This window comes from Palaemon carinicauda, chromosome 28 (genome assembly GCF_036898095.1).
Source record: "Palaemon carinicauda isolate YSFRI2023 chromosome 28, ASM3689809v2, whole genome shotgun sequence".
Classification (NCBI taxonomy): Eukaryota; Metazoa; Arthropoda; class Malacostraca; order Decapoda; family Palaemonidae; genus Palaemon; species Palaemon carinicauda.
The window spans coordinates 78,761,989-78,783,352 of record NC_090752.1 but is presented as its reverse complement, the minus strand read 5'-3'; the positions used below and the strand labels follow the sequence as shown (position 1 = coordinate 78,783,352).

The 21,364-nt window shown below is 48.4% G+C and overlaps 1 protein-coding gene across 1 annotated transcript; it reads left to right on the top strand.

Annotated features, from left to right (window-relative positions):
- The first annotated feature begins 462 nt into the window (after window positions 1–462).
- Window positions 463–3,508, top strand: LOC137621899 (uncharacterized). The gene is made up of 3 exons (XM_068352403.1): window positions 463–546; window positions 1,468–1,893; window positions 3,086–3,508. The coding sequence occupies exons 1-3, from the start codon at window positions 463–465 to the stop codon at window positions 3,506–3,508; spliced, it is 933 nt and encodes a 310-aa protein (XP_068208504.1).
- The last annotated feature ends 17,856 nt before the right edge of the window (window positions 3,509–21,364 follow it).

Genomic DNA, 21,364 nt, shown 5'->3' with positions numbered 1-21,364 from the left:
AAATTTGTCAACTGTATTGATTAGATCTAATTTTTTTATTCTATATAATATTTACAGGGGAGTACTTTGGCTCCAAGAATTGGGCCAAATCTCCTACTAAAAATAGAAGAAGAAGAAAAAGAATCCATTGAATAATTCCAGACTCAGTGAATGACATCTAGCCAGTTACAGTAAAACAGCGATAACACTTAGAGAAAATAAAAGGTAATCTGGAATTTTTACTTTGGTTTTGTCATATTAATGTATTTTCACTGCATTTAAGATGATTTGCCATTAAATATCTAAAAGAACGTAGCCTATAGGCCTATAGGGTACCATCATTGCATGATAAATTACTAATTTTTACTTTAATCGTTTTAAAGGATGGTGATGGCTAAATTTCGGCTGCCAATCAATGAAAGTTAGTATTTTCGCAATTCATTTCGTAGCACTGATTCTGCAATACTAATTAAAATGTGAAAAATGGTGAATAAATACGCAAAGGTTTTAGTTAGTATGTACATTATTACCGAAATTCTCGTTTTCTACGCTGTAGAGTTTGTAGAGGTATGTACTAAGAAGGTACCCCACCTAACCTGACCTACATTACCGTGTCCATAATTACTGGAAGCATGGGGCTGGTGTATATATATATATATATATATATATATATATATATATATATATATATATATATATATATATATATATATATATATACACACACACACACACACACACACACACACACAGGTAAAGTTTTACTGTATTACAGATTCTGATTTCGAACAGAAAATATGTTGGTTAATGTCGAGGAGAGGGCCGCATGACGATATCAGTGATATTCAATTTATTTTTACTAGAATGTGTAGGAATGTATGTAAATAGTGGGGTTAATGTCTAGGAGAGGGCCGCATGAAGATAACACTGATACTCAATTTATTTTTACTAGAATATGTAGGAATGTATGTATATAATGGTATACCAGTTAGATAATTTAGTGAAAATCATTAATAGTCGAAATATCGACGATCAAACTCACGCTACTCTTGTCCTCCTCTCAGATTTTTCTAAGTCTGTTGTTATTGTTGACTGTGTCTTATTTTTGCTCAAATGAGCCCTGTAACCACTATAATCCGCAGACAAACTAGTGCACTATGACGTCTTCACGTTTGGCCAATCACAGTGTGACAATACATTTTCTTTCCCAATGACGTCTTCACGTTTGGCCAATCACAGTGCGACAATACATTTTCTTACCCATCACAGTGCGACAATACATTTTCTTACCCAGCCATTTTATTTCGTTCCTAGACATGGAGGCCGTAGCAAGCACGTCGTCTGATATTGCACAAGAAATTGAAATTCCCGTTTCTTGTGCCGACTGTTTCTTAAGTTACGGTGAATTTGTGTTAGCCTATTCGGGGGAAAATCGAAAAACTTGTGGATTTGTGCCAGAGACATAATTTAATTTTGCAAAATAAAAAGTGTCCGCATTGTGAGGAAGTGTGTAGGATTGACTACAAGAAACATAGTTTTAGGTGTGACAAGTCTTACATTACGAAAGGACGTAGTCGTAAGCGTTGTTCATATAAAGTGTCGGTGTTTGTGGGTACCTGGTTTTCCAAAGGAAAACTGGACATTGAAACTAATTTAAAATTTATAGTTTTGTGGGTTCAAAACTGGTTTTGCTACGATGTGGCCATTTCTGAATTGAAATTAAATAAAGGTACTGTCTGTGATTGGTCTTCTTTTTGCAGGGAAGTTGTAATTAATTGGGTATTAAGGCGCAGCAAGAAAATTGGCGGCCACAATTGTACAGTAGAAATTGACGAGTCCAAATTCGGCAAACGCAAATATAATGTTGGCCGAGTAATAGACGGCCAGTGGGTATTTGGTGGTATTGGTAAATGTGTAGGAGACCTCCGCGGAAGATCTTGAAGAATTTAAACACCTACAATTCACTATTATATCATATAGAACGCTTATATAATAGTCAATATATGAGCAGCTTCTATTTAACGAAGATATTCGTGTGTATAGTTATGTTTCACTTGGATTTTTTCTAAGTGTTTGTTTTTGTTTACTGTGTGATGTCTTGGCTAAAATGAGCTGTTTCACCGCCTTACTGCGTATGGCCGACTAGTTCTCAATGCTGTTCTAACCAATAACAGGTGTTTTCTTGACGTCACACTGTTTGAAAACCAATCATGGCGGTTTTTACAAATCTAGCCAATGCTGACACTTATTACTTCACTTATCCCTGCTATTTTTCCACCAGTTACCACAGTTTACGTGAAGTTCCGCGGAGGAATATTTTTGCACGTCTCGGATCTCCCTTCAAACTGAAAAGCTCATTTTGCCGTGAAGTATGGAGCAATTAGCAGGACCTTCATCCCGTTCCGACTGTGTCACTTGTGACAATTGCTTTATTTCTTATGGGGATTTTTGTGTACATTATTCAGGGAAAGTTGATTTGCTAATTGCATTTGCTCAACGTCATGGTTTGATTTTGGCAGAGAAAAAGTGCCCTAATTGTGAAAATGTGTGCCGTATAGATTACAACAAATTAGCATTCCGGTGTGATCGTAGTGTGGTTACTCGTGGGAAAAGGAAGAGGAGGTGCAATTTTGGTGCCCTGAAAATTACTGTGGCCTTAAGGGGGGGTCGCAGGGGGGGGCGGAGCCCCCCCCCCCCCCGGTAGGCCTAGGTAGGGGTACAGGGCCCCATAGGCTAGGTTAGGTGGGTGGGTGTCTTAGGTTCGGTGGTGCCCTGAAAATTACTGTGGCCTTAAGGGGGGGTCGCAGGGGGGGGCGGAGCCCCCCCCCCCCGGTAGGCCTAGGTAGGGGTACATGGCCCCCAGGGTAGGGTAGGTAGTTGTATTAGGTTCGGTAGTGCCCCGAAAAATCACTTTTCTCCTCCTCCCCCCACCCAAAAACCCCGCTTCCCACTGGGGTCCCCCATAATTGTAGTAGTAGGTTTATGCTTACATTTTCTGTGTAAGAGTTAGGTGGTTGTAGGAGGATTATCTCACAGTTTCAAGGTAACTGTAGCTCTAATTTACTGTTTTCTTTCGTTTTCTACTTTTAGAAACTTTTAAATCGAGCGCGGAGGTCTCCTACACAATTACCGTGGTATTTGCCGAGAATCACGTGAGTTTTTTCTGGTCCCCGTGGAAACCCGGGATCGTGACACCCTGTTCTCGCTGATTAAGGAGAGGATCGAGCCAGGCACAACTATAATTTCGGACTGTTGGCGAGCTTATAACTGTCTGGCAGAGGAAGGTTTTAAGCATTTGACGGTTAACCACAGCCTTCACTTCGTTGATCCCCAGACACAGGCTCATACCAATACTGTGGAGAAGAAGTGGCGGGACGTGAAGAATTTAGTGCCGAAATATGGTAGAAGGAAAAAACACTTCGTCGGGTACCTTGCCACTTCCTACTTCAAGTTGCATGTCAGGGAACCATCGCAACGGCTTCACGTTTTCCTCAAGGCAGCAGCACATCTTTATCAACCAACAGTTTAAGGTAAGCTTCATTGATTTATAGAATATATTATAATGATGATAGTATAACGAAGGGGAGGTCGCAGGGGGGGCGAAGCCCCCCCCCCGGTAGGCCTAGGTAGGGGTACAGGGCCCCATAGGCTAGGTTAGGTGGGTGTCTTAGGTTCGGTGGTGCCCTGAAAATTACTGTGGCCTTAAGGGGGGGTCGCAGGGGGGGCGGAGGCCCCCCCCGGTAGGCCTAGGTAGGGGTACAGGGCCCCCAGGGTAGGGTAGGTAGTTGTAGTAGGTTCGGTAGTGCCCCGAAAAATCACTTTTCTCCTCCTCCCCCCACCCAAAAACCCCGCTTCCCACTGGGGTCCCCCATAATTGTAGTAGTAGGTTTATGCTTACATTTTATGTGTAAGAGTTAAGTCTTAGTTTATTTTTTATTCATTTCCTCATGTTTCTATGCGATGTGCAACAATAATCTGGTTGTTTTTTGCCGTTTTTCGTCGTTAATACTTGAAAAACGGGTGTGGCCTTCTCCTAGACATTTACCAATAGTGGTATACGAGTGAGATAATTTAGTGAAAATCAATAATAGTCGAAATATCGACGATCAAACTCACGCTACTCTTGTCTTCCTTCCAGATTTTTTCCAAGTCTGTTGTTATTGTTGACTGTGTCTTGTTTTTGCTCAAATGAGCCCTGTAACCACTATAATCCGCAGACAAACTAGTCCACTATGAAGTCTTACACGTTTGGCCAATCACAGCGCCTATCCACTATGACGTCATACATGTTTGGCCAATCACAGCGCGACAATACAACCGCGCGACAATACATTCTCTTACCCAGGCATTTCATTTCGTTTTTAGACATGGTGGCCATAGCAAGCACGTCATCTCATGTTACACAAGAAGTTAAAAGTCCATCTTCTTGTCCTGACTGTGTCCTAAATTACAATGAATTTGTGTAACTTATTCTGGAAAACTAGTGGATTTGTGCCAGAGAGACAATTTAATTTTACAAAATAAAAATTGTCCTGCATGTCAAGGAACCTTCGCAACGGCTTCACGTTTTCCTCAAAGCAGCAGCATATCTTTATCAACCAACAGGTTAAGGTAAGCTTCATTAATTTATGGAGTATATTATAATGGTGATAGTATAACGATGTATACAGCAGTACCATCACTTCGGATTTGGTTTGATGGATGTGATAGGTAGTGTCCTTAAGGGGGGTCGCAGGGGGCTTCCCCCGGTAGGGGTACAGGGCCTCTAGGCTAGGTTAGGTGGGTGTATTAGGTTCGGTGGTGCCCTGAAAATCACTGTGGCCTTAAGGGGGGGGGGGGGTCGCAGGGGGGGCGGAGCCCCCCCCCCCCCCCCCCGGGAAGGCCTAGGTTGGGGTACAGGCCTCCCAGGGTAGGTTAGTTGGTTGTATTAGGTTCGGTAGTGCCCCAAAAAATCACTTTTCTCCTCCTCCCCCCACCCAAAAACCCTGCTTCCCACTGGGGTCCCCCATAATTGTAGTAGTAGGTTTATGCTTACATTTTGTGTGTAAGAGTTAAGTCTTAGTTTCTTTTTTATTCATTTCCTCACGTTTCTATGAAATGTGCAACAATAATCTGGTTGTTTTTTGCCGTCTCTCGTCGTTAATACTTGAAAAACGGGTGCGACCTTCTCCTAGACATTTACCAATATGTTTTCTTGTAGTAAATAACAAGATTCGACCGAATTTGAAATTCATTTCGGAAATAGTTTACAACACCACGCTCTCCATTTACTCCCAAATAATGTAATCCTGCAGTTTTCATCTTCTTGCACAGTAATCAGGTGGTTATTTAAATTCTGGGAAAGCAATGATTAGCAAGATATGTTGAGGAAGGGGCAAGGGGTTATAAAAAGAAAATAGCTCGGTTTCCTCACCAAACGACTTGGAACTGACATGTCAACAAAGTTAACGAAACAAGATTCGTGATGCCAGTGTACATAAACAGAAGTTCGTGATGCCAGCGTACATAAACAGAAGTTCGTGATGCCAGCGTACATTTGATATACTGTATATTCAAAATATACTTAATCAAAAATTGAGTGATTACTCAAAAGTGTCACTATTTGTAAATTACATATTTTATGGACACTTTTGAGTAATTAACGGATTTTAAGCGAAACGAAAAATCTATTTTTGGGTGAGATAGCCATGACGTCCTGATGGAAGGTTCCTTTTTGGTAGCTTCCTTGGGTATATTAACTACTAGGATATTCCCAGAGAATTAAACCACAGGTTATCACAGAATTCTTACTTCTGGGGCGAGTATCCTAAAGGTTTCCCTTTAAGACCGTATATCAACAGGGGACGCATGTATTAACACGCCACATAGCTATCTGCACCCCATATAGAGTTAACACTTCGATATGGAGGGGCGGAGAATAACTGAGGAGCCGTTCCACAGCTACACTCGTCCGTGGCTACTTTTGGTACTCGAAACGTAAATAAACGGGCGCCATTGCTAAATGACGTCACGTCCGTCCTCATCCTGATGCCAGCTGCTTGCCAATCTCCATGATACAGCAGGACAGGGCGGGGCCTGAAAGGCTGGACTAGAATAGCAGGGAGGGTCCATCAGGACGTCATGGCTATCTCACCCAAAAATAAATTTTCGCTTCGCTCAAAATCCGTTTTTTGGGCTCAAGGCATGACGTCCTGATGGAAGAATACCAGAGAATCAATGTATCGTGGTAGATTTCCCCTTATAGAGTAAGTGCCAAGGGCTTTGAATAAAGGTAAGCATTGTGACCTCGATAGAGGTTCCGTTGGGATGCAACTTCCTGCCCCCCTGGCAGAGAAGACCCAACGGTCCATGCCGAAGATCAAAGTGGTCATCGAAGGGCTACTCACCTTGCAGAGAGTACGTGAAGAACCCGGAGACAAGACAGAATGGTCGATATTCGTGTAGGATCATTCTCAATAACAGATAAGTGGTGGTTAGGCACTATATTTCATAGCTAGAGAACGGTCTGGTCTCGAAGATATGGCGCAAGTGAATATTCAATTAGGAATATTACACAGCATAGGTGAGTATATAATACGGATAAAACCTATTTTTCTTCTTTATTACAAGAGAAAGGGGATAATGAAACTATGACAGCCACGTATTTCATAGTATGATTAGGAGCGGAGAGAGACGCATATGTAATAAAATAGAATTGTTCCGTAACCTAATACAAACCACGCTATTTACATGGGGGTATTTTGGCGGAGCTGAAATGACGAGCCATTAAATTTTAACGAGGGTTAACTACCCCCTCGCTAGTTAGCGGGGGTTAGGGAAGGGGTAGCTAGCTACCCCTTCCCCCCTCACACACTGTGAATAGCTCAATTCACTTTTGGCTCGGACAGTGATCGGACGTCTCCGTTCCTGTCCTCGCTTGGCCAGCCATTATTGTTGTTTTGTCTTTACTTAACTACTTACATTTCTTGTACTCATATATATATGTAACATATTTTATGTTTATGTATATATCTGAGTATGGAAATCAGTAAGTTTCCTTTTCAGTGTTCACGCTTGTGTGTGTGTGTGTACGATATCTCCGTGTGGCCGCCGGCAGTCAGGCCTCTAAGTAGTAGTTCATGGTTCACGATCTCCTGGAGTTCGTTCACCTTTACTACATTTACTATAATTATTACATAACTCCTCTATGTGGGTGGAGTTTCAACGCTGTGCTTTACAATTATTTTTTTATTACTTGTTATAAATCTAATTGTTTTTTTTGTTAACTTCAGTTTGTAGAACGTTTCCCTTCGGGGTTGTTCGTTCTTACTTTTAGTGAACTTTCTTTGAATTGCATAGCGTAACTGTTTTAATTCTGTTTTGTTACAGCTTTCGCCAGCGCCCTACCCACCTCACCTTCCCATGAGTATAGGTGAGGTGGAGGGCGCTTGCCCGTTATGTAATTCTTGGGTTTTTTCCCTCGGGTTCCTCTTCGGAGTCTTCCCGGGGGAATGAATGTTAACTAATTACTGTTCATTTTTTTCACAGTTAATGATTTGCTGTTCGTTTGCCTATGGGTCTACGAAGCAGAGCTGTCTTGTGGGTTGGATCTTCGTCAGGGGCGTGTGTCTCCTCCTGGAAGTCCTCCCGTGATATCGACAGCTCCTCAGTTCATCTTAGAACTCTCAGGAGGCTCGCCTCCTGGGTGGGGACACTTCCCTTCCGAGGGAGGTTCCTTTCCCAGGTTTTGAGTTTTCTCTTTCGGGGGAAACTTCTTTTACCTTAATTTATAATTGATATTGTGCAACTATGCTCTTGGGGCTGAGCGGTTGCATCTGCGGCTACGTTCAAGGGGCTGAGCAGCTGCAGGAGTGTTTCTTCCCCGTGGGGGAAGCTCTCCACAGAGATCCCTCTTCGGAGGCCTCTTGTTGCTGTTGTTGCTGAAGGCTCAGTCTCCTTCGGGGGGCAGTTGAGTCCTCCGGTCTCTCCTGCGAGTGTTTCTTCCCCCTGAGGAAAGTTCACCACAGAGACTCCTCTTCGGAGGCCTACTGCTGCTGTTGTTGCGGAAGGCTCGGTCTCCTTCGGGGGGGCAGTGGAGTCCTACGGTCTCTCCTGCAAGTGTTTCTTCCTCGTGAGGGAAGTTCACCACAGAGACTCCTCTTCAGAGGACGGATGACCCGTCTTCCTACCCAGAGGGCGCCTTCGCTTCGCCCTCTGCGCGAGAGAGGTCTTCCTTCTCCCTACAAGGGAGTTAAGAGGCGCCTCTTTGGATCTTCGTCTCCTCCACTGTGGAGGATCCGTCTCGTCTGGAGAGGATCGTCACTGCAACTTCCTGCGGATCGTTCGCGATCCCCTACACCTACCAGACCTCCCTTCGCCGTTCCTGGCTGCTGACGTGCTTTGGTCGCCTACGCAGGGTTCCCCTGCGCGCCACCTGCTCGCTTGCGTGCAATGGAGCTCTAGCTCTCCTGCTCGCCAATGCCCGCCAGCGCTCACCTGGGCGCTCTCATCTTCCAGACAAGTTACAGCGCTCTCCAACGCTCCAGCGATCTCCTGCTCGCCAGCGCTCTCCAACGCGCCAGCGATCTCCTGCTCGCCACCGCTCCCCTGCTCGCCAGCGCTCACATGGGCGCTCTCCTGCTCTCCAGCGCTCACCTGGGCTCTCTCCTGCTCGGCAGTGCTCACCTGGGCGCTCTCCTGCTCGCCAGTGCTCACCTGGGCGCTCTCCTGCTCGCCAGCGCTCACCTGGGCGCTCTCCTGCTCGCCAGCGCTCACCTGGGCGCTCTCCTGCTCGCCAGCGCTCACCTGAGCGCTCTCCTGCGCGCTCTCCTGCTCGCCAGCGCTCACCTGGGCGCTCTCCTGCTCGCCAGCGCTCACCTGGGCGCTCTCCTGCTCGCCAGCGCTCACCTGAGCGCTCTCCTGCGCGCTCTCCTGCTCGCCAGCGCTCACCTGGGCGCTCTCCTGCTCGCCAGCGCTCACCTGGGCGCTCTCCTGCTCGCCAGCGCTCACCTGGGCGCTCTCACCTTCCAGAGAAGTTGCAGCGCTCTCCAACGCGCCAGCGATCTCCTGCTCGCCAGCGCTCTCCAACGCGCCAGCGATCTCCTGCTCGCCAGCGCTCTCTAACGCGCCAGCGATCTCCTGCTCGCCAGCGCTCTCCAACGCGCCAGCGATCTCCTGCTCGCCGGCGCTCTCCTGGGTGCTCTCATCTTCTTGAGAAGTTGCAGCGCTCTCCAACGCCCCAGTAATCTCCTGCTCGCCAGCTCTCTCCTGGGCGCTCTCATCCTCCAGAGAAGTTGCAGCGCCTTCCTGATGCGCGCACTGCGCACCATCATTCTCCTGCGCTCAAGCACTCGCCCGCGCGCAAGCACTCATTTGTGCTTGTGCCTGATGCGCGCCCTGTGCGCCCACGCTCGCGTGGTCCTGATGAACGCAAGGGTTCTCCTTTGCCTTGCTCGCGCTCTCCTGATCGCCCATTGATGCCTGCGCGCCCTTCTATTGCTGAGCGCCTTCTTAGTTTGGCGCAACCGCGCCCACGATCTTCTGCAGCTCGCCCTTCACGTCCGCATGCCTTGGTTCCTGCAGACCCTAAGAAGGGGCGCTCGCTAACGCGCTCTTTTGGCCGACGTTCTCCTGCGCTTCTGGACTTAGTCAAGAGTCTGAGCGCCCGCAAGCCCGCGCACCAGCGCTCCTGCGTGCTTACGCGCATTCACACATGCGCGCACACGTTCTTTCTTGGGTCCGTGCTCCTACGCGCCCACGCTCCCCAAGAAGGGATGGGGGGAGGGAAACTTAGCTGCCAGTCCACCAAGAGGAGAGCACAGCGAGTCAGAACATGCGTTCTGGCAGGTCCTTGGATTGATGAGGAGCTCAACAAAATCAAGGACCCGGAGACAGCCCCTCGCAAGGGGAAAGACACCGTTCTTGACGAGGTCTTTGGTGTCCAGAAGCCCCCCAAGACTAGTGCGGCTTTGCCCTGGTCTAAAGGGGTGAAAGGCGCCAGAGTCAAGGTCAAAGCTCAACTCTCCGGTCTGGCCTCCTCAGGACGTTCTTCTGCCGGGTTCAAACTCCTCCCACCTCCTCTAGTCCAACAGAGGAGGTATTTCGAGATCGACGGGGAGTCTTGCATGTCTCCCCCACTCCATCATTCCATGGAAGAACTAGCAAAGGGAACTTCTTTCGAGAAGCTCTCTACCCGGCAGGTGACGTTTGCAGCGTCAGAGACCCAAAACCTGGGAAAAGTCGTGAAGAGTGCCATGCAGGCAACTTCGTGGCTTGATCTCTGGCTTGTGTCTCTGGGCATCCTATTGCGATCCGAGGATCTGTCCAAGGAGAGCAATAGGAAAGCTTAGGAGATCTTCCTCCTCTCGGGCTCTCGCTCTATTGAGTTTCTAGCCCACCAGGTCACTAACCTGTGGGCCAACATGATCCTCAAAAGACGCGATTCAGTGTCCGAGAGGTGCCATCCGAAGATCCCCACTGCAGACGTCAGCAGGCTCAGACACTCCTCTAATTTTGAAGGGGAGTTACTGGAGCCTCGTGACATTGAGCAGACGGCTGAGAGGTGGAGGAGATCGAACCAGGACTCTCTCCTCCAAAGGGCCCTGACATCTCGGCCCTATAACCTCCAGCCCCTCAACAACAACGTCAACAGCAGCCTCGCAAGACACCTAAGCAGGCTTCGGCAGCTAAGACAAGCGTGTCTAAGCCGCAGTCCTTTCAGCCGAAAGACAAGACGTGGCAAGTCCTCTAAGGGTAGAACTCCTAGAGGAAGCGGAAAAGGTCGCAAACACTGGGAGTGGCAGTCCCCCCCGCGTGTCCACCTGTGGGGGGATGCCTAAAAAGTTGCGTGCAGAGGTGGCAGCAACTCGGGGCCGACCCTTGGACGGTCTCTGTGATCGGTCAAGGGTATCGCCTCCCGTTCACAACATCTCTACCTCCCCTGACAGCGAATCCAGTGTCGTTGAACTCCTATGCCTTGGTATCGCCAAAGGGGTTGGCCCTCCCGGCAGAAGTCGAGACCATGCTCAAGAAGGATGCTCTCCAGGAGGTCGACGACGGCTCCCCCAGGCTTCTTCAGTCGACTCTTTCTTGTAAAGAAGGCGTTCTGGAGGCTGGAGACCGGTCATCGACCTCTCAGCACTAAACAAGTTTGTCGTACAAACTCGTTTCAGTATGGAGACAGCGGACACGGTCAGACTTGCAGTGAGACCACAAGACTTTATGTGCACTCTGGATCTGAAGGACGCGTACTCCCAGATCCCCATCCATCCGTCTTCCAGGAAGTACTTAAGATTCAGCCTAGACGGTAAGGCCTACCAGTTCAAAGTGCTGTGTTTCGGTCTCTCCATGGCTCCCCAGGTGTTCACCAAGGTGTTCACTCTGATCTCGTCGTGGGCTCACAGGAACGGCATCCGTCTCCCTCGTTATCTGGACGACTGGCTAATCCTGGCAGACTCGGAGTTGACCCTTCTGCGACACCGAGACAGGCTTCTGGAAGTTTGCCAAGATCTAGGGATCTTGGTAAATCTCGAGAAGTCCTCTCTGCGCCCTACGAAGAAACTGGTATACCTAGGCATGAAACTAGACACGATTCTCCACAAAGCCTTTCCATCAGACGGAAGGATAGCAAGGCTGAGGAAGGTAGCAGAACCTTTCCTCAGACGAGAAGAGCTTCCAGCCCAACTGCGGTTACGTCTCTTAGGCCATCTATCATCTTTGGTTCGTCTTGTTCCAAACGGCCTCCTCAGGATGAGATCCCTTCAGTGGCGGCTGAAGTCACGATGGAATCAGGGAAACGATTCCCCGGACTTCCTAGTTCCCATAGGACCTTCGGAACGGGCGGATCTTCGATGGTGGCTGGACGACGAGAACCTACGGAAGGGAGCAGATCTTCTCGTCCTCCCCCCAGATTTGACTCTGTTTACGGACGCGTCAAATCAAGGGTGGGGGCCCACATTCTGAACCAAAGAGCCTCAGTCGTTTGGTCAGAATCGGAAAGGTGCCTCCACATCAACTTGCTAGAATTGAAGGCCGTTTTTCTGGCTCTTCAACAGTTCCAACAAACCCTGGCAGGCCACTCCGTGGTGGTGATGAGCGACAACACCACAGTAGTGGCTTATATCAACAAGCAGGGAGGTACCTTCTCGCAGCAGCTATCCCATCTTGCAGTAGAGATTCTGAGATGGTCTGAAACCCGCTTGATCTCACTGTCAGCTCGCTTCATTCCTGGCAAGAGGAATGTCCTCGCTGACAGCCTCAGCAGGGCGACGCAGATAGTGAGTACCGAGTGGTCTTTGGATCCTCAGATAGCCAACAAAGTCCTGACTTTGTGGGGTTCCCCGACGGTAGACCTGTTTGCGACAGCCTTGATTTTCAGGCTGCCCCTTTACTGCTCTCCAGTCCCGGACCCCAAGGCTCTCTGGCAGGATGCATTTCAACACAGGTGGGACAATATGGACGTTTATGCCTTCCCACCTTTTTGTCTGATGAGAAGGTTGCTCAACAAGGCCAACCTATCGGTCAACCTCTCCATGACTCTCATAGCTCCGCTATGGCATCATGCGGAATGGTTCCCGGACCTTCTGCAACTCCTAACGGAACCCCCAAGAGAACTCGCTCCACGTCACGAGCTACTCAGACAACCACATTGCAACATCTTCCACAAGGCCGTAGCTTCGCTTCGGCTTCACGCCTGGAGACTATCTAGCGGCTCCTCACGGAGAGAGGATTTTCTCAACAGGTTGCGGACAGGATGTCTTGACACCTGCGAGAATCCTCTGCTAGCGTCTACCAGGCGAAGTGGGAAGTCTTTTGTGGTTGGTGTCGTGGAAGGGGTATCTCTCCGCTCGATGCCACTATTCCAACAATAGCGGAGTTCCTTGTATATCTTCGGGAGGAAATGCGCCTTTCGGTCTCAGCGGTGAAAGGCTATCGCTCAGCCTTAAGCTTAGCCTTCAGGCTCAAAGGAGTGGATATTTCCTCTTCGTTGGAACTTTCTCTACTCATACGCAACTACGAGCTTACTTGCCCCAGTCGGAAGTCAGACCCCCTCCTTGGAATGTGGTTCAAGTGCTCAGGGCTCTGAAAAGAGCTCCCTTTGAACCATTACGCCAGGCGTCTGATCGCCTCCTAACGTGGAAGACGGTGTTCCTACTCGCGTTGGCCTCGGCCAAACGAGTAAGTGAACTTCATGGTCTCTCCTACGACGTTGCCCATTCAAGGGGATTGGGGGAGGTAACATTCAAGTTCGTCCCTGAGTTCATTGCTAAGACTCAAACCCTGGGGTGTTGGATCCAAGAATCCACTCCTTCAAGGTAACGAGTCTACGTTCTGTAACAAGTGACCCAGACCATCTGTTACTGTGCCCAGTCAGGAGTCTGAGGCGCTACCTCAAAAGGACAGCTGCAGCCCGTCCTCATGTGCAAGCTTTGTTTGTGAGCATAGGGAGGACAAAGAGGAGGGTCACCAAGAACTCCATCTCTTCATGGATTCGCAAGGTGATAAGCAGCACCTTGAATCCCGACTCTCCTCCGTCATGTCGTCCCAGAGCTCACGACGTCAGGGGTGTTGCTACTTCCCTGGCCTTCAAGAGAAACTTCTCTGTGACGCAGGTTCTACAAGCCGGGGTCTGGAAACGTCAGACGACGTTCACAGCCCACTACCTGCAGGACGTGACCCACAGGAACCTCGATACGTTTTCTATCGGTCCTGTGGTGGCTGCACAACAGCTGGTCTAATCTCAGGCTCCTTATTGGACAAGTAGCAGAAGGTTGAGGGCATTGTTACCCGGTTTTTGTCTGCGTGAATGAAAAAGTATGTCTGGCCCTTACTTCTTTCTTCATTCTCCCTTCTCTTGGGGATAGCAGCATCCAGGTCTTTGCGCAGCTGACCTCAACCTCTGCAGGTAAACCATGCTTCCTTGTGCTCCTAGTATTAGCCTTAATACTGTCGCGTCCCCCATATCCTGACGAGGTGGTATTGGGAACGTCCTAGCCTAGAGTTCCACAATAAAGAACTCCAGGTCAACTGCCTAGGACGAGTCACGTTATTCTCCTTCACACACATCCTAGTAGGCCGCACGATGGTCAAACATGACAACGTGCGAGGGTTAGGGACTCCCGTTCCTTGAGTTCTACAACTCGGAATTGGAGTCCCCGGGTAAAGCCGAAGCCAGAAGGCTGGGGACTTTCCGCCCTTCCTAAGGGTAAGTCACCCCATGTAAATAGCGTGGTTTGTATTAGGTTACGGAACAAATGACAAATTTCGTAGATAATTTGTATTTTTCCTACCATACAAACCTTAGCTATTTACGCAAATGTTACCCGCCAGCCCTGACCCCCAAGTCAAGTCCTACCTTTAAGTGAATTGAGCTATTCACAGTGTGTGGGGGGGAAGGGGTAGCTAGGTACCCCTTCCCTACCCCCCGCTAACTAGCGAGGGGGTAGTTAACCCTCGTTAAAATTTAATGGCTCGTCATTTCAGCTCCGCCAAAATACCCCCATGTAAATAGCTAAGGTTTGTATGGTAGGAAAAATACAAATTATCTACGAAATTTGTCATATTTTATTTCACAATTGCAGGATATAGTAATAATAAATGCAATAAAGGATGTAAAGTTAATTTACAAATAAATTATAATGTACATAGCAATGAGAAGACTTCGCTCTTGAATCTGAAAGAAAATTTCAAATTATTAGAAAGCACAAGTTCCATAGGAACGTCAGTCTTTAATAAGGAAAAAACACATCATGCTCTAGGCATTTGGCACTCGTGACGACTATGACATTTCATCTTGTAAAGAACAGTCTATGTAAAGAACAGTCTATGAGAAACACTAAGTGTCCATGAAATCACTACGTATCACACGAGGGTCAACATAGGCACTCGACGAGTTAAAGTCCCAAGTAACTCACTGTTCTATGCAGAGTTAACTGCAGGTTTCATAACACTACCTGCGGCTACCACGAAATTTTTGACTTCATGCACTTGCTTCGCGTAGTGCTTGAAGAAAACGCTCGAAGATTTCCAACCTGTGAAGCTCTTGAGGCTTTCGAAATCCATGCTCTGGAAAAAATTCAGAGACGACGCGACTTTTCTAGGATCGTGACCTGCGGGTGTACTGTCAGGATCCGCTCTGCGAATGAAGTAGGTGATTTTCGCTCTTAGTTGTTTCAGTGACAGGTCGCTACCCGATGTTTCTCCTTTGAAGAGTTGGCCTCCACCAAAGTCAGAAGTTCTACGAAGATAGACCTTGAGGCTCTCTACCGGACATAGAGAGGCATCTTCTTTCAGGGGGCAGATTCTAAAAGGGCCCCATCTCTTGGTGGGTAGTTCATTTTTCGCGAGAAACGTCGGATCAGGGAAGACGGTAACGTCTCCTGAATCTGTAAACAGGATGTGACCCTCGTCTCTTGATAATGCCACTATTTCGCTGACTCGGGCTCCTGAGGCAAGAGCAAAAAGAAAAATAACTTTTTGAGTCAGATCCTTGAGAGGGCACGAATCGTTATCCAAGTTGGAGGCAAAATGGAGCACCTTGTCCAGGGACCAGGAGATAGGTTTTGGCGGAGGTGCTGGGCGTAGACGAGCGCATGCCTTCGGCAGTTTATTGAAGATATCGCTGGACAGATCAATCTGGAAGGCGTACAGTAGTGGTCTAGTCAAGGCCGATTTGCAGGTAGAAATCGTGTTGGCTGCTAAGCCCTGTCCATGAAGGTGAATGAAGAAGGACATGCAAAAATCGATGGTGATTTCCGTAGGATTTTTTGCCTTGACGAATGAGACCCACTTTCTCCAGGATGATTCGTATTGCCGTCATGTGGATTCGGTCTTGTATTCCTCGAGGAAGTCTAGACTTTTCTTCGAGATCCCAAACCTTTTCTTTGCGGCTAGGGAGAGAAAATCATGAGATGAAGGTCCCTGACTTTCGATGATGAAGCGAAGACAGTCGACTTCTGTACTTGCTGGGAGAGAACTGGGCCCGGGAGAGGGATCAGCGTGGGCTGCAGCTCCAGGACCAGGGGGTACTAATTGCTCCGGGGCCACTTGGGAGCCACTAGGGCCGCGGTCCCTTTGAAGGTTCTCAGCTTGGAGAGGACTTTCAGCAGAAGGTTGGTGGGAGGGAACAGGTAGATCCTGGACCATCTGTTCCAATCCAGTGACATGGCATCCACTGCTTCTGCCTTGGGGTCCTCGTACGGGGCCACATAACGAGGAAGTTGATTGTTGTCGCTCGTTGCGAAGAGATCGATCTGAAGTTCCGGGACTTGGTGAGAGATGAAGGAGAAGGATCTTGCGTTTAGAGACCATTCCGACTCTATCGGGCTTGTCCGAGATAGAGCGTCCGCCGTCACGTTGCGGAATCCTTGTAGGTGAACTGCAGACAGGTGCCATTTCTTCTTCTCTGCCAGACGGAAGATTGGGAGAAGCACCTGATTTATCTGGGGCGATCTCGAGCCCTGACGATTGAGACATCGGACTACCACCGAGTTGTCCAGGATCAGACGAATGTGGATCGAGGGAGGCGGAGAGAGTTTCTTCAGAGTGAGAAGGACCGCCATGGCCTCCAAGATGTTGATGTGAAACGTCTTGAATAGGGGAGACCATGTCCCTTGAGCCTGTTGTTGGTGGGAGTGACCTCCCCAACCCTCCAGCGAAGCGTCCGTGTGGATGTAGAGTGATGGAGGTGGATGTTGAAGAGGAATGGACCTTTTCAGGGCCTTTGCTTCCGACCATGGCTTTAAGAGTAACCGAAGTCTGTTTGGGAGCCGTCTCTTGAGGTCTCTTCGAGCGATGGATGCAGAACGTCTCCCGACTCCCGCGGCATCCTTTAGCTGTGCACGCAGAACTGGGTTTGTCACTGAGGCGAACTGTAGAGAGCCTAGAACTCGCTCCTGCTGACGTCTTGAGATCCGCTTGGATTTCAGCAGTTTTTTGACAGACCCCCGCTATTTCTTTCCTTTTCTTCTGGGGAATGGAAAGGCGGTGGGACTGAAGATTCCACTGGATTCCTAACCATTGGAACTTCTGAGCTGGAGAGAGGCGAGATTTCTTTGTGTTTATTTTGAATCCCAGGTGTTCTAGAAACTGGGTGACTTTGTTGCAGGATCTTAGACAATCTTCGGGCGATGTCGCCCAGACCAGCCAGTCGTCGAGGTAGGCCATCACCTGGACGCCGCGGAGGCGGAGCTGTTGAACGATGGCGTCTGCCAGCTTTGTGAAGATCCGTGGGGCCACGTTGAGCCCGAAGGGCATGGCCCTGAAAGCGTAGCTTTTCCTTTGGAGTCGAAATCCTAGGTAGGAGGAAGCGTGGTGGTTCATTGGAACGGGCCAGTAGGCATCCGCCAGGTCTATCAAGACCGTGTAGGAACCTTGAGGCAGAAGGGTCCGTATCTGTTGAAGAGTCAGCATCTTGAACTTGTTGTTCGCTATGAACTTGTTGAGGGGGGATAAGTCTAGAATGACTCTGAGTTTGTCGGAGTCCTTCTTGGGGACGCAAAACAGTTTCCCTTGGAACCTGGTTGACTTTACCCTCCTTATCACCTTCTTGTTTAAGAGTTCTAGGACATATTCCTCCAGGAGGGGGGTTGACTGTTGAAAGAATTGCTGGAAGGTTGGGGGTGGTTGAGTCCAGCTCCAGCCTAGACCCTTCTTGACAATGCTGTGTGCCCAGGGATCGAAGGTCTAACTATCCTGGAATTGGCGGAGTCTTCCTCCCACCGGAAGCACTTCATTACTTCTGGCTTCCCGAGGGCTTACTACCTCGGCCGATAGCTCCCTTTCCTCCTCTGCCTCTGGAGGGACGGCGAGATGCATCTCTGCCCGTACCTCTGTTTGAACCTCTACCTTTGGGACGAAAAGTAGATGACTGCTGCTCAAATGCAGGGGTGAAGACCGGCGACTGTGACAAGACCGGTTGGGTGACCAATTGAAAGGTCTGTTGTGACTGAGCTGCCACTTGGGGAGTAGCGGAAATCTTCAGGGACCGCCAAAGAAGGCAGAAGATAATTCTAGCAGAGATTGCCTGCGATGTATATCAAGGACTAAGACCACTCAGACCTTTATAGTAAAAGGGGGTAGTAGAAGTCCCCATATGAGATCGGGTTCCGGCAACCAGCTGCGCTAAGACACACACAGTATGCTGGAAAATTGTGATATGCAAGAAAACAGCACGGCCGGTAATAGAACGGTAAGACAATACCTATCCATCAGAGTAGCCAAGCTATCTGGTTGCAGTGTAGGGCTATCAGCATGTAGTTGATAGCTGGTAGAAGGGGTGCAAGTCCCTTGGTGCCTCCAGGGGGCGCCGGCAGACCGGCTGCACGCCGGAGGCCGCTCCAGCAGGGTTTATGGCATTAGGGAAGACACATAGAGAATTCAGGTATAATGCCAGCTTGGCGGCTGCCGGCACAGTGGCGGCACCCCGGCAGGAGGCGGCGGCTCTGGCTGCCGGCTTGGTGACTAGTTCATAAGATAAGGTAGGGAGGTATGGTATACCCAAACCGCCGGCAATCAATGCCGGCACGCCGGAGGCCGGCCCGAAGGACAGACAACCAAAGCTAGGTATTGTAAGGGAGGGCCGTCGGTTATACGCCGACGGAAGGCGGCAGCCCTCCGGCACGCGGAGGGCTGTCGGCTAGGGGAGGGAGGGTATCTCAGGAATGTGTCACCAAGAGGGGGGGCGGTATCGCCGGCAGTAGAGGCGGCAAGGGACCGGCACAGGATAGGAAGAGAAACAGAAAGAGGGATTGGAGGGGTAAGAACACGAACCCCACTAGCATCCCACCTTAGTGAGTGTACCCATGATAGGAGTGGTTCCTATCACCCAATGGCACGAGGCCGGCAGTCGGCCGGGAGCCAGAGTAACCCAAGGGAGGGTTAGGGTATACCCAAGAGAGGGGGAACCCTTGCGGACAAATCACTTCCAGTGGCAAACCCCACAGTACGCTATGAAGGGTATATGTACCAGAGCGGCCTGTCACCAGGAGTTCAAGAGAGCCCTATCACTCCACCCGAAGGAGGAGTTGTAGGACTAGGGACAGATGTGTATAGGCTAGCCTATGTATAGGCTAGACCATACCAAGGGATAGGTGGGGAGGGAGAAGAAGAGGGGTCTTCCATAGGGGAGGCACTGTACAAAAACGGTCACCAAGGAAGGGAGGACGCTCCCTAGCCTAGGGTAGGTAACCTGAATGAAAACGGTGCATGGGTACCGTTTCAAACTAAATAGTACAGAACTAGCCCCCCCCCCCCCCCCCCCCCCCCCCCGAGGCCTAACCTAGGTAAGGGATGTTAAACCCCAAGCTAGGTAGGCTGAAAGACACATCGCAAGTTGCATGGAAGGTTAAGTAACCTAACCACAGCAACTGAGGAAGGGCAGGCCGTTCCTCTTTCTCGGACGCAACCCTAAGGGGGGATCATTCCCTTAGGGAAGACAGAGAAGCGATAAATACTCTGATATGAACTTGATCCCCCTACATGTCAGGGGAAGCATGGCCACACAGAGGGAATGCCCGAAGGCAGGGGGTGAAGGGAGCATATAGGGGTCCTACATTTAGGTTAGGTTAGAAAGGTACACTATCAAACCGATCCCCTATATGGTCCCTGAAGGCGAAAAACACTTGCATCACAGTAATCAGTATAATAAATAAATAATGCCACTATCTTCATAACTTAACCTAGGATCACTGGAATATATCATGCATGAACACTGGTGCTAGGCAATCTGGCCTAGGGGCTAAGCTAGCAATCTAGTATGGGGTCAGGCGATGACCGAATAAAAGAGCGTCAAAACACGATATATGAAGTTCCTAGCTATGAAGACTAAATAACTAACAGAATCAATTAGTTAATGGGCCGGAATAAGCTGTTCAGGCTAGCTAAATAAGGCATGCAAGGGAACAGCGACGCCATAAAATGGCGTGTCCGGTAGCAGCAGAGCTCCGCCAGAAAACATGAAATATCTCGAAAAGTATAAGTTACTGTACGGTCAGAGCTTATTTAAACAATACTGGGACCTGGTACTCAACTTTCCAGAAGAAGGCGAGGCTGAAGGTAGCGACATTACGAAGATGCAAGCCGATAAAAAAGCACAAGGGGAAATCCGTCTTAGCAAGGCAAGCTACTAAAAGAAGGATGAGGACGGACGTGACGTCATTTAGCAATGGCGCCCGTTTGTTTACGTTTCGAGTACCAAAAGTAGCCACGGACGAGTGTAGCTGTGGAACGGCTCCTCAGTTATTCTCCGCCCCTCCATATCGAAGTGTTAACTCTATATGGGGTGCAGATAGCTATGTGGCGTGTTAATACATGCGTCCCCTGTTGATATACGATGTCTTAAAGGGAAACCTTTAGGATACTCGCTCCAGAAGTAAGAATTCTCTGATAACCTGTGGTTTAATTCTCTGGGAATATCCTAGTAGTTAATATACCTAAGGAAGCTACCAAAAAGGAACCTTCCATCAGGACGTCATGGATTGAGCCCAAAAAATCCATTTTTAACTAAGCATATTTTGAATATACAGTATATCAAATGTACGCTGACATCACGGACTTCTGTTTATATACGCTGGCATCACGAATTCAGTTTGGTTGACTGTGTTGACATGTCAGTTCCGAGTCGTTTCATGAGGAAACCGAGCTATTTTCTTTTTATAACCCCTTGCCCCTTCCTCAACATATCTTGCTAATTATTGCTTTCCCAGAATTTAAATAACCACCTAATTACTGTGCAAGAAGATGAAAACTGCAGGATTGCATTGTTTTGGAGTAAATGGAGAGCTTGGTGTTGTAAACTATTACCTTCATTTCAACCGCAAACCAACAGAACCACCAATTCGACTAACTTTAAGTAGCCGAACTGGTTGCTGTTATTACGGATGAAATGAAGGTGAAAACCGGTTAAATCACCTTATTTTCTACAGGAAAACATATATTTTCTGTTAAAATGTCTAAGTATAATGTCTTTTATTATATATATTTTGTTAGAATGTTTAAATATAATGACTTGTTTAAATTCCGTGTCACTTCACTCACGTTTGTACTGACAACGGTATCATTAGCAACGTTACCAATCATATGCAGCGTTACCAACATTACAGTGGCATTGGTAACGTTAGCAATGGTACGGTAATATTATCATGTGTATTTCAAAGAATTTTTCCATATACCCTTTACACAATATATAAAAAAGTACAAAAAGGGTACAGAACCTAACAATCCCACCTAACCTAACCTAGAAGTTCCAAGGTCACAAACCCAATATAATGCCCTTTGTTATATAAATCATGTTAATCCGTATCACTTCACTCACGTTACGGTAACATTAGCACTGTTACGATAACGTTATATATAATGGTTCTTGTTCCGCCATTAGCTCGCTTCGCTCGCATGAAAATAAAACATCAAG

Bases quoted from the DNA above. Each gene is read 5' to 3' on its own strand.
- LOC137621899 (XM_068352403.1), top strand. From the start codon at position 463: ATGGTGAATAAATACGCAAAGGTTTTAGTTAGTATGTACATTATTACC. The intron at 547-1,467 runs GTATGTACTAAG...CAAAATAAAAAG, and splicing joins ACGCTGTAGAGTTTGTAGAG to TGTCCGCATTGTGAGGAAGT. The intron at 1,894-3,085 runs GTAGGAGACCTC...TTTTAAATCGAG, and splicing joins TTGGTGGTATTGGTAAATGT to CGCGGAGGTCTCCTACACAA.